This window comes from Solea senegalensis, linkage group LG9 (genome assembly GCF_019176455.1).
Source record: "Solea senegalensis isolate Sse05_10M linkage group LG9, IFAPA_SoseM_1, whole genome shotgun sequence".
NCBI classification, from domain to species: Eukaryota; Metazoa; Chordata; class Actinopteri; order Pleuronectiformes; family Soleidae; genus Solea; species Solea senegalensis.
The window spans coordinates 14,489,399-14,502,371 of NC_058029.1; the positions used below are offsets into that span (position 1 = coordinate 14,489,399).

The 12,973-nt window shown below is 36.9% G+C and overlaps 1 protein-coding gene across 3 annotated transcripts in view; it reads left to right on the forward strand.

Annotated features, from left to right (window-relative positions):
* adcy2a (adenylate cyclase 2a) overlaps positions 1-12,973 on the forward strand; it is a 44,916-nt gene that overhangs the window by 15,709 nt on the left and 16,234 nt on the right. For all 3 annotated transcript variants that reach the window (XM_044034513.1, XM_044034510.1, XM_044034512.1), the window contains 7 exons: positions 2,598-2,759; positions 9,242-9,391; positions 11,013-11,161; positions 11,333-11,444; positions 11,825-11,952; positions 12,491-12,649; positions 12,817-12,949. In XM_044034513.1, coding sequence (XP_043890448.1) covers positions 2,598-2,759; positions 9,242-9,391; positions 11,013-11,161; positions 11,333-11,444; positions 11,825-11,952; positions 12,491-12,649; positions 12,817-12,949 — 993 coding nt within the window. The remainder of the gene's footprint in view (positions 1-2,597; positions 2,760-9,241; positions 9,392-11,012; positions 11,162-11,332; positions 11,445-11,824; positions 11,953-12,490; positions 12,650-12,816; positions 12,950-12,973) is intronic.

Genomic DNA, 12,973 nt, shown 5'->3' on the forward strand with positions numbered 1-12,973 from the left:
ACTTGGTCCAATTAAAGCGGTGTTAGACAGTGGTGTAGAGAGCTAAATGGCTGAAGACCAATAGCCCAATACTAAGACCATCAAGTCAATACACTTAAGAATCCGCAGTTTTGTTTTTCATTCCATAAAAATAAATTAATTTTCTGCTTAATTAATTGCAGGTCTTCTTTATATACAATTACTTTCAGAACCATAACCCCCTGTTTTTTTATTGTTTTGTTGTATGAGCTACTGATACATCAGTGTCCTAAATACTGCCGTCTGTGTTGTGCACTTCTTTGTCAAGATCCTGCAGAAATGAGACGGGTAGTAGACTATATTTAGGTTATGCTTTTGTTGAGTGGCTAAAATCACTTTTTACTCATGTCCCTGCTGGCAGCCATGTTTTAATTTAGTGTGCGCCTGCCTCTAATGTGGGTCCGAGCCAAAGGCCACATGCAGAGTACAAACAGCTGTTTGATGCGTGCTGTAGTGTGCATGTTTTTCAAACCCCTGTTTGATGAATACCTTTCATTTATGTATCTGTTTTTAATGTATCAACATCACACACATTCATGCCATCTAACATCGAGAACTTCAGCCCTCCCTCCATCTCAGAAGGCATTCAGTAAAGGAATGTTTATGTGGTCTGTCTTCGAGCCATAACGTTTCTTGGCTTGAAGCAGAGTATTCCTGAAGTATATTATTTGGCATAAACTGGCATGCTTTTTTTTTTTATAAAACATGATCTAATAAGCTTTTTGTTCGGAAGAAACACAGTGTTAATCTTGTAGAATGGCCTTGGGAATTAACTTTTAACGTTCCTGCTCCACTTTTTTATGATTATTCTCTTTATAGGAATATAAGCACGGATGTGTATGTTTGTTGGTGCTGTAGTTCCCTGTGACAATTAGAAAAAAACACTACACTGATGTACTGGGACTGTGATTCACTTCAGGGAAAGGGCTTTTTACATATATTCTTGGTTTAAAGCCACAAGCAGAACCATCTGCTTGTACACTGACAAAATGCTCTGTACACATGAGTCCAATAATGTAATTAATACAAAGTTCTTCATTCAACTAAGTGTCAAGTATATGAGATGGCTGGAAGAAACTCATTCACAGCTAAATGCCATTTAATGGTTCATATTTTGGTGGCCTTGTAGTCTATTTGAGGGAAAAACATACGGAAAATGTTCCTACTGAATGTCTAATATAACCTTAACCTTGGACGAAAAGGAACATAAACATTTCAAGAACATGATTCAGATGAAAATGAAACACATTCAGTGTTACGAATTGTAAGCAACAAGTTGTAGACATGTTAGCTTGTTACTAAGGATGTGCTTCATACAAAAAAGACATTCATCAGTTTTAAGTTTCTCCTTTTCTCCACTGTACTGATGTGCATTTATTGCAATTCTATTCCAAGAAGAGCAGCAGTTCCTCTCTGCTTCCTAATAGTTTCACTAAAGCATAGAACAGCAACAGTAAGCAGAATAATTATCTCTTGTTTGAAAAAAATGATCCTTTCAAAGTTTTAATTAAAAATTGGTTTCAACAGATGAAGAATAACCATTCATGACCCAAAGTATATATGTGACTTTCACTGATACCACATCTTTATCAGTGTTTAGTTTAGTAAATGCACAAGAATTTGTTTCATTTTTTGATATTGATATTTTTATTAAACAAAACAATTTTTTTTTTTATTAAACAAAACAATTATTAAACAAAAACATTAAAAAAACAATTAACATACCTTTATGATAAGAATTTGACCTAAAAATGTGTCATGAGAGTCGAGCTTTTGTTGTTTAGCTGCTGTTCAGTAATTTGAAGAAATTATAAACCTTCAGTAGATAATCATGTTAAGGGTAATTAATCTATAGTAAAGCAGGAGTTGCATTTAGGAGAAGAAACGGTGTATCAGAGTCACTTCAGCTTCAACAGAGGAGGTACTGTTTTCTGCTTTTCAGTTGCTTTCTGTCCTTTCCTCTTTCCATCACACTGCCCTTTACACCCAAAGCCCCATTTCTTACTGGCCCTGCAAAGGTTAACTGGCACCTGGCTACTGCCTGTGAGAACACTGGTCTCATTCTGTGCATGTACAGCAGCAGATGAGCTGCTTTAACCCTGCAGCAGAAGGCATATTAAATATGTGTGTGTGTGTGTGTGTGTAGTGTGTTTAGTGTGTGTGTGTGCGCTGATGCTGTGGAGCTTGGGTAAAAAGGGAAGCAATCCACGTGCGGCATTAGAGGTGTCAGGTTTGAAGTGTGAGTGTTGATTGTCCCTATTTTTTCCAGCAGTCAGGGGACCTGAAGTAAACTGATGATGCTAAGAATGCTGTAGTTGGTCAACTGGAAAATATTTGTATGTATTAATGTAACATTTATATTTGGCACATTAAAGTATGTTCATTCATCATTTTTCTTTTTTTCTCCTGTCCGAGTCTCTCGATGGTAAACCTTCTGTTCTTTATTAATACGAGTAATGGAGCGGTACATAAATAAACTTCACATCAGAAAGCATTGTTTGCCAACAGGTCTGTTGGCACTGACTAATTATTGTATAGTCTTTAATTTCTGGTTCATTTATCTCTCCTTCCCTCCACAGGTGTCATTCTTCCTCTTCATTGTGTTTGTGGTTTACACTATGCTGCCGTTCTCCATGCGGGATGCCATCATTGCCAGTGTCCTGACCTCGGCCTCACATACCATTGTGTTGAGTGTCTGCCTGTATGTGACAGCTGATCACATGGAGCCAGTAGTGTGGCAGGTAAGGTCATTCGGTGGAAATGCTGGCATTGTATCTTATTGTACGTGCAAGAACGTAACATACAGTTAACCCAAACGTGAGACATTCACAGTACAATTCGTAGTGACGCTGAATAAAATTCTTCTCAGCAGGAACCGTCCTATCCTACCATCAATCCTAAGTCTAAAAAGAAGCAGGGAACAGTGTGGAGATGTGTGAAATGAACATTATTTTACAACAATGTTTTGCAATCCTGGTTCTCGGGGGACCCCTGCCTTGCATGTTTTAGATGTTTCCCTGCTCCAACACACCTGAATGCAGGAGCCGTATAGCTGTACCGTTTTGCCATCTGGAACTGCACTGAAGTTTTTGTGATGTAGCTGGATTTCTGCTGATTGGCTGGGTGAAATCCTTGGCTTTCTAAGATATTGTGGTAAAAGCAGGGTAACATGGTTTGAGATGTCTGTAGAAGTTACCAAATATAGTTCTTTACCGGGGTTAAAAAATTCTGAATTAACTGACTGATTCATTTCATTGGCACGGGATTTCTCTGGACCTCATATGCGGTGTAATTAAGTTTTAGCAGAGTGCGTACATCAGCCCAGATGCTGATACAATTAGCAGACGAAGACGTCAAACTACAGGGAAACCACATAATTAAGCAGCTTCTGAGCTGCATATACTGTCATGCATCTCCACTACAGTCATGACTCGGGCAGTGAACAGAGCAGCCACAGCGATGTTGCTACTCCTTGGGGACCACTACGTTTCAAGTGCACATAACAGCGCTGTAACACAAGTAGAAAGAAACGTCCTTAGCAACAAACTGTATCCACTGGATGTAAATTTCATGGACAAACGCAAATGCACTGATTTCCCAGGTGAGCCAGGTAATAACTGTATATCCCAGGAACATTCATGCAATCACTAGCAAACAAGAGGCTCATTCTTTAATTATGCTTGATTATAATGATTCGTTATGTGAATATCACATAGTTCACAAGTAGGTGACTATTAATAATTAACCTGTTAATATTGTTTAATTATTTTTCCACATGACTGACACAGTGGCATATTATTATAAACTACATCAAATATAGCCCAGAGAACTGTCTTTCCTGTTCCACTGTCTTTCTGGCACATTCCATCTTCCTGCTCACAAAATGATGCATTTCTCTTCATTTTACCTGTGCAGTATATATATTCTTAGCAAACAAACAAACCTGACCTTTAAACTAAACTAATTTAGCATAGCAGATGAGTGATATAAATTCTAATGTGTGTTTTTTTCACCCCTACTTTATCAAAAGGTCACCTATTTTCCTGCACTTATGCTGTTTCAACTGCTCAGGCAGTTGGCATATGCAGAGAAAGCCTCAGAAATAACAATATCAGGAAACTAATTATTGGTATAATGCAGGCTAAAATTAATTTGGCCTTATTTATACACCTATAATCCCAGGGCTAATTCTAGCTAATGTATGAAAGAAATGACATTTATTCAGCAAGCATGACACAAAAGCCATGCCTACCTGATAATCACAAAAAGAAAGACCAGGAAGCAATTTAATATTTTAGAGCCAAAGTAAAGGCCAAAAGGGCATTGCTAGCATACAAAAAGACATAATGACAGTAATAACTGCTAGTTTACCATGCCTTCCTCTTCCTGTACTTCCTGTTCTTCTTTACATATCTTTATCTTGTCTGATGCCATTTGCCGTCTGCATTCCTCAGCTACAAATTTGTGTCAAAAGGAATTGAAAATAAACGGGTATACCCATAATCCTACTTTTATTCACAAAAAATAACAGTAATCTAAAATGGAAATCTAAACCTAATTCCAACTAATAGAATTTTATGTACACCTACTTAATGAAGCCATATTGTCTTACAAAATGAATGTGCATAATACATTCATTATCTGAGGTACAATTATATTGCTTTATCCTAATTCTCATAGTGATTTTTGCATCTGTATTTCATTTAGTTTTTAATGCCTCAGTTAACTTTATTGCCTATTTTCTCTTCTTTTACTTTTGTGTCACTGATGCATGGGCATACTGGCAGCAGGGCAACCTGGGGCTATATGCTATTCACAGTCACTATCTGCCAGCTCCTTTTGTGCATCAAGTTAGTTTGCCTGTTGGCACAGCTCTGATGGCAAAATGTTTAGACAAAAAGTGTACATGTAGTATAAAATCTATTAAATTGCATCAGTATTGTATGTAATTATGTTATTTGGACACTCAGTGTATACCCCCGCCCTTTGCCCTATGTTAGCTGGTATTGGCCTCAGCTCCCCAAAACCCTTGTGGAGGATAAAGCGGTAGAAGAAAAGTTAGATTGAAACATGTTTTCTCAATGCCAGACCCCAATGAATGTGTGTTTCTGTCTGCCTTTTTAATATTTGTAACTGAGAAAGCACATTCATTTCAACCATTTCACCCCACGTCTTTCTCTGGCAACATGCCAGCATCAGTCCAGTCCTTAGTGTTTGGACGAGCAGAGGCTTTGTCCCTCCTCAGATAGGAGCAGGGAGGTTAGGTGACAGGGAGGCTTTTGTGCTAGAGGGCAATTACTAAACAGCAGACCTCTCCGTCTTTCTGTGGAGAATGAACCAAGGTAATGCTTGATTTTTTAGGTCCAGTATGCTGGCAAATAGTTAATTTGTTTTTTTGACATTGACACACTCTCACGTCTTTAGACTTCCTGTATAGAAGTACCTCTGGGTAAGCTATAATTGCATGAGTAAATGATTTTCACTGTTTCCATCACCATGGTGGATGTTTAATTAATTTGTTCAGTGATGTTAAACGCTCAATGAATTGTTTCTGTTAAGTGTCTCTTGTTAGCTCAAGCACTTTAGGTTAAATCCTTCTGACTGAGATGAAAAACGAATATAAAAAGATAAAAGATAATTTTATGGCAAATTAATTAATGAGTACTAGAAAGTCCAAAGGGTTTCTAGCCACTGTATACGTATATACAGTACATGAGTGTACATACATTTACTAGATACTCACCATAGGAATGTTTGCAGTAAGAGTCTTAAGTAAGAGTCTAAGTTACTTTAATTTCCCGAAATTTAGATCTATATCAGATATTAGTGTGTTTTTAAATAAGTTTGTACATTGTAACCATTAAATGCCTTCTACCTTGTTCATTGTTCTAACCATACATAAAACACTATTCAGGGGATGTTGCAAGAGCAGGAATCCTGCTGATATCGCAACTTTGTCAAGTCCATTAAACTTGACAGCACTTTCCCATTGGAATCTGAATGAACCAACTTGTTTATTAAAGAGGTAAAACCCCGTGTTGGGTCCAGATTTAAGAGCATATAACAGAAATGATAAATCCTACCCCTCCTTGCATTATTTTTCCCACACTGGAAGCGTTAGTGTCGTCATCTCGGCTTAATGCGATTTAAATACACTTTAAAGATAAATGTTTTATTTAATGCTTATTTCACATGCACTGCCTTTTTAATGGATGTGTGTTGAACATTGGTCTTGGTGCCATGATTAGCTGCACAAATTCAAAGTGTCCTTAAATCACAGTCTCCCCTCTCAGACTGAAAACAGCTTGTGTTCTTTATTAATTGTTGAGTGCTAAATCATTAATGATACATCGTAGCACTCACTTTATTTGAGCTATGTCTGAAATAACATCTTAAGACTTACGGTATATCACATGTTCTATTGTACTGTTATGTATGCTCGATCCTCCTAAATTATTTATACATTTTTTCTTCTTTTTTCTTCTTTTTATTTGAAACTGCACAAAGCAATTTGAGACCACGTGTTTTCCTTATCTTTGTGGTGTAAATTTAAAATGTTTGATATGGCCCTATAATTCGTAGTTATTGATGCTCACTTTTGCTCATTTCTGTTGAAGGCATAGTGTAAGCATATCTGCTCGATGTTGCTGTCAATACACTGATCTTAGATATATGCCTCTGCCCTTGGTAGTATAATAAAAAACATAATTGCCTGCACTGAGGCTATAGATCTGCCATTTAAATAATCCCAGAATTCACCACAATGGCCCAAAGCATTTAGAGGCCATCTCACCTGAAGCTGCTGTTATCTGTAATTGTGTATCCCTGAGTTACGTAAGCTGATTCACACAGCTGACCTTTGAGATGAGCTGGATTGCTGTCCATGTCTTGTATAACAGATGCCAGCTAATAGTGCAGCACAGGTTCAATGTAATATAATTTAATTAGCCTTTTATAAAAGAAGAAGAAAAAACTTCCTTTTCAATTTTTCATTCAAGTCAACTTTTTACTCCCTGATCTGACTGCAGATGGTACAAGGTGTCATTTTAAAATGATGATACGGTGAATGGGCTATTGGAAATCCTTTTGCAAAGTAGCACCACACAGAATCCTTTCCATCTGGTTATGCTTGCTCATTTAGTCATTCAGTATCTGATACTGTGCTACAGAATAGTGTTCAAAACACTGAGTTCAAAGTCCAAAATGTTTCATAAGACTTTGACATTGAAAGACAAAACTAACAAAAGTCAATACTAAGTCAGACATTTCATTTGTAAAATAACTGTCGTCTTCTAAATGATCAGTGAAGAGAGACAATAAATTCAATTACAAGTTTGATAGACATTTAATCCAAATACTGAAGAATCGATGTGAATATAAATCATGTCAGCTTGAGCTCAGATGTTTGCTCTTGTCAAATATGAAGGCATTACAGGTATATTGCCCTGTGTACTCACTTCTTTGGAACAGCATGTGCATCTGAATATCAATCATGACACTTCTCTTCATGAATTTATTATTACAGTGCTAATGAATAGGCAGTGTTTTGTTATTCAATGCAGGACATGCAGAGGTGTCAGGTCTTTATCTCAAGCAAAATAAAGTTTGCAACTGTATATGATTATCATTTATGTGCAGATCATGTGTGGGAGGCCCTCATAAGCACAGCTACACACATGTGTGTACTTGTTCATGGCTTTATTTGGCGTGGTATCACAGATTAATTAGATGGTTTCTCAATGGTAGTAGAAGAAAGATTAATAATAGTTAAACTGCAAAATATTGTGCTCAGTGCCATAAGCCCACCTGGTTGAGCTGTGGGCCAGTGGTTAAACACGTCATATTTAATTCCAGTCTAAAAATACATATTGGATGTTTCAGTTTTCTCTCTGGGTCGTGAAGACCATTGTGTATCTTATTTAACACAACAGTTTTTTTGTGTTGTTGATAAGGGGATATTGACTGTAAAAGTGTGGCAGATTCACAAATGCAGAAGCAATACAATTGAGTTTCAAATTTCAAACATTAGTGATGGATATTCTTTACTTAACTAGATGCAGGTTTATATGACAAAGGTCTAACACAACCGGCCAGGGAATATTCCGATAGTTCATCAATTAATATTTATTGTTTGATTATAAGCGATTTATAGTGATCCTTTTACAAGTGTGACTATGATTAACGGCAGCTTCACTACTTAAGAAGCCATGCCATGGCCAAATGGTAGCTGTATTGGGATATGGTGTTTGCTGTAATCACATTCATTAGGGAACAGACAGGCCCGTTTAGTGCAGGGGACCTGAGCTCATTAGAGAGCAAGAGGTGAAGGCACATACATAATTAGCCACCATGTTTATTTGTTGTTTAGTTTTTGTCTCATTTTTTCTATCAGCAGGGAAGAGGGAAATCTGATAAAGCCACAGTTAAGCTGATATGAGGAATACAAAATACCGTTTTTAGGCAATAAACACCTGAGCAGGGGCAGTGTCGGGGTCACACACATCTTATTCTCTTTACTTATCCTGCTACTGTATTTTTTGAGGTCATCAGCAGATGGATGTTTTTTCCTTTTAATAACTGATTTACAAAAAGATGGAATTCATTAATAATTCTTTTTCTGAATGGGTGCCAGTTACCTAGTACCCATATGGAATTGTCTTTGTGAAATTTGATGTTGCTAATATTTTGCCTTTTTAGGAGTTCCACTGATTAATTAGGTTGGTGTTTGTTTGTGGTTTATTTTATTTTCGTTTAATTATATTATAAATACATTGCAGAAACCAAAGTGAATACTATAAGGGAAAATACTGATTGTGTCTTCAACGTAAATAAGAATCAGGTGTTAGAGGTTTGACACATGGAATCCATTTTCGTCTGGTCAGCTGGTCAGCTGTCAATGCATGTTGAAAAAATATTGGCCCTTTAAACCTTTCTGGGGAGTTGCAGACTATATGTAGGTTTAATATCTAATGGCACATCTCTGAAATTGAAGAAAATATAAGTCAAAAATGGTACACGCCATCTTTAATCTTGTGGCTACTTCAGTTAATATTTTAATTGCAGTAGCCACAAAATATTTCCTATTAATTCCTGTTATGTACAATTCTGAATGTACTGTATATCCTTTCACATGTTTGTTTTTTTTCCTTTTCATGCTCAAATAAATGCATGTTCTCTGATATTTATCTATTATTAGCTTTGTCTTCCCTCTGTTCTTAAACAGATTTTGGCCAATATCATCATTTTCATGTGTGGCAACATGGCAGGTGCATACCACAAGCATCTGATGGAGCTGGCACTAAAACAGACTTATCAGGACACCTGCAACTGCATCAAGTCGCCAATTAAACTGGAGTTTGAAAAGAGACAACAGGTAAAGTGGTCATTAAGCTTAACAAATAGTGAACCAGTGGAAGTCACACAGGCATTGAGTGGTTTGTTTGTAGTAGTTGGTGAATATACGGTTGATTACACTGATGAAAACAACAATATATCATAAAACAGAACCATAACAAAGAATAATTTCAATCAAGTCCAAGTTTAAGTATCATATCCCTACTGTAAAATACCTTATAGTATCTTATAAAGCATATAAACCATATACAGTTTCATGAGTTTATTTTTTTAAATAATTCATGGTTGCATGGTTGAAAAGCAATGTCTGACTATCGTTGGTTAAATTTCATAGAATTTTTATTTATTATTACTATTTTCAGATTCAAGTTATTTCTGTGACCATTGTGAGTTTTTCTTTCATATACCTTGTAAGTGATCATGACATGTCCATATTTCTTGGCTTCCTCATTTACTTAATCCTTCTGAAATTATTGAATTTTGAAATTACTGAATTAGAATTCTGATAGTGTTTAAATATCCTTTCCAACAAATATTCATTGCTGTGCTTTTGTGGTATAATTGTAATGCAGGTGAATTTGGTGCTGCTCCTGAAAATCCACCTGGTGTCTTGTGGGAAACTGAGAGGCTGACACAGAAATAAGCTTTAATATCAAGAACTTCAGATAGCGCAAACATTTTACTGCTGTTATGCAGTCACTGGCTTGGTCAAAAGTGGGGGAATCTAGTTGTATTGTGAAATCCCAGGCTTCTGGTGGACCTTGTTATCCCTGTGGTGATTCCAGCCTGTGTTGTTACCACTACTATGAGTGAAGCTGGAAATGCATTGGGTTTTCCAGTAGTCCTGGAGGGCTGCTCTTGCCTGCGACAGATGGTAGTAACAGTTGCAGAGACATTTCTCTTGTGCACTCAGTGCACTATATGCTGTTAGCAGCTTGCTTTTATCCAGTGTTCCCCAGAAGAACAGTGACTGCATACATTTTCAGTTTGAGTGGTCAGACGGGTCCTCAGAAACTCAGGCCCTGGCAGAGTTAGCGGCCACTGTGGACCTCTGCTTCACATAGAGCTGTAGCAACAAAGTTGATGAATGGTGCACACAACAAGTTGAATTTGAGGTGGTGTTTGCTGGATTAACTGTTTCTCCAATTTTGTAGTTTTCCTGAACCTAAAACCTTAATTGTTAGTTATGATCAGCTACCACTGGAAAAAAATGACTGAGTGTGATTTCTGGGGTGACCATAAAGTAATGAGCACTGATTGTTTCAGTAACTGATCTTTACCCTTCAAATTTTGATTAAGGCTGGAGATATAATTGTAATAGCTGTCAGAGCCCTTCCTTTAGTCATTTTATTAGGACTGAATTTAATCAAATATCAAAAAGTTCTGATATCAAAGCGTTTCTCTTGATTTTATCATTTTCATTTCTATTAGTCACATTTAAATGTTGTCATGAGTGAACCTTTGGTACACTGAGCCAATTTGTCTCTGACAGAAAACAATTTGAACCAGATTACTCGTAGGTTGAGCTACTTGAAGCCTTTTAACACTTGTGTTAGTTGATTGAAAAAAGCTATGTATCATGAGTTAATGTTTTCTTGACTTCCTTTACCTGCTTTTCTCTTTGTGTCGTTTGCATTCAGGAGCGCCTCCTGTTGTCGCTGTTGCCAGCTCACATCGCCCGTGTGATGAAAGCTGAGATCATCCAGAGACTGAAGGGCCCAAACTTTGGCCAGATGGAGAACACAAACAATTTTCACAACCTCTATGTCCAGAGACACACTAATGTCAGGCATGTATTATTAATGGACTAAATGGATTTATGTAACCAGAGAGTCCTGACACAAGCTTCACATTCATATTTAGAAAATGTAGTACAGCTATGGTTGTTGAAGCTTAATTTCTTCATGGAAAACTAATATACCTTAAGTATATTAATCATAACATATGTTTCCCTCTCTAGTATACTATATGCTGATATAGTAGGTTTCACACGTCTGGCCACTGACTGTTCACCTGGAGAGCTTGTGCACATGCTGAATGAGCTGTTTGGCAAATTTGATCAAATTGCGAAGGTAAACATTTAATTTTTTTGTCACGAAACGTGTATAGAGTGCTTCCTCATTGAATAGTAAATAATAGTTCATATTCTACTTGCATGAATGTGTGTTAAATCACCTAGTCAATCAAGTATGATCTAACTTCACGTTGAGATGTTTGCAGTATTTATATAGTTTTTTCTACCAGCAGTGAATTTGGTAGACACGATGTTTGAGCTTTTAATATCTGTCACTGATGCAGCTTGTCTCTTTACTTAATGTTGCTCTAGGTAAAATACTTTTGTTAGAATAGCTCTAACAGCTGCCACTGGTCTGAAGTACTGAACTTAAGTCATCCAGTATATATACAGAACATTTTTGTTAATAATTAAGAGAGCATCTTTTTGCATATGCAGGAGAATGAATGTATGCGGATCAAAATCCTTGGCGACTGTTACTACTGTGTGTCCGGCCTGCCAGAGTCCTTACCAAACCATGCGAAGAACTGTGTGAAAATGGGTCTGGACATGTGTGAGGCCATCAAGTAAGTGTCCGTCAAATAATGTCAGTGAAAGAGGACAGCACCATGTTTGATATTCCTACTTCTTTGTTACTTTATCCTGTGTCAAAGTATATCCAAGTCAGTAATGACATTTGGGTAGACCTTTGACATGTATTATGTCAGAATATATATATGAGTGACATTGAAATTACATTTAAATAAATTATGACTTGCACAGCAGGGGCTCCTTCATTTCTTCATCCCTACATAGAATGGCAGAAAGCACTTGGTAATTATTAGATCAGATTTAGTGTGATGATTGCCAGTTTAACTAAATGTTATTTGGTGTTTATCTATCTTATCTCTGAACATCTTGACGTTTCATTGAGGAGCTTGACAATGAGTTTAAATATAAAATAAAGACACTTTCCATATCTGTATTTTTCTTGTTTTTCAGTGATTTGCATAAACAGTAGAGGTCATAGAGTAAAGCACTTGGCACAGCTGTTTTTTATTTTTATAATCTATTGAATTAAATTATATAATATAAATTAATAAAAATATATTTGATGTATGACAGAAAAGTGAGAGATGCTACGGGGGTTGACATCAACATGCGTGTTGGCGTACATTCAGGGAATGTCCTGTGTGGTGTGATTGGACTTCAGAAATGGCAGTACGATGTGTGGTCACATGATGTCACGCTGGCCAATCATATGGAGGCAGGGGGTGTACCAGGGTAAGTGAACTTTAAATAAGAGAAACACTAGTTTCTACTTGCATTAGGGATTTTTGCATTGGTACACAGTTAATTTTAGGTGAAGGTTTTATATTGCTATACCCTCAATGGTTCATAAATATAGATATTTGTTTGGTTGAGTTTGACATCATTGTCATCATTGTCAGGCGAGTTCACATCACTTCAGTGACACTAGAGCACCTGAATGGTGCATATAAGGTGGAAGATGGAGATGGACAGGAAAGGGACCCCTACCTTAAGGAACATGGAGTCATCACTTATTTGGTTATCAATCCAAAGGTACCATATCACATGTATTGCATC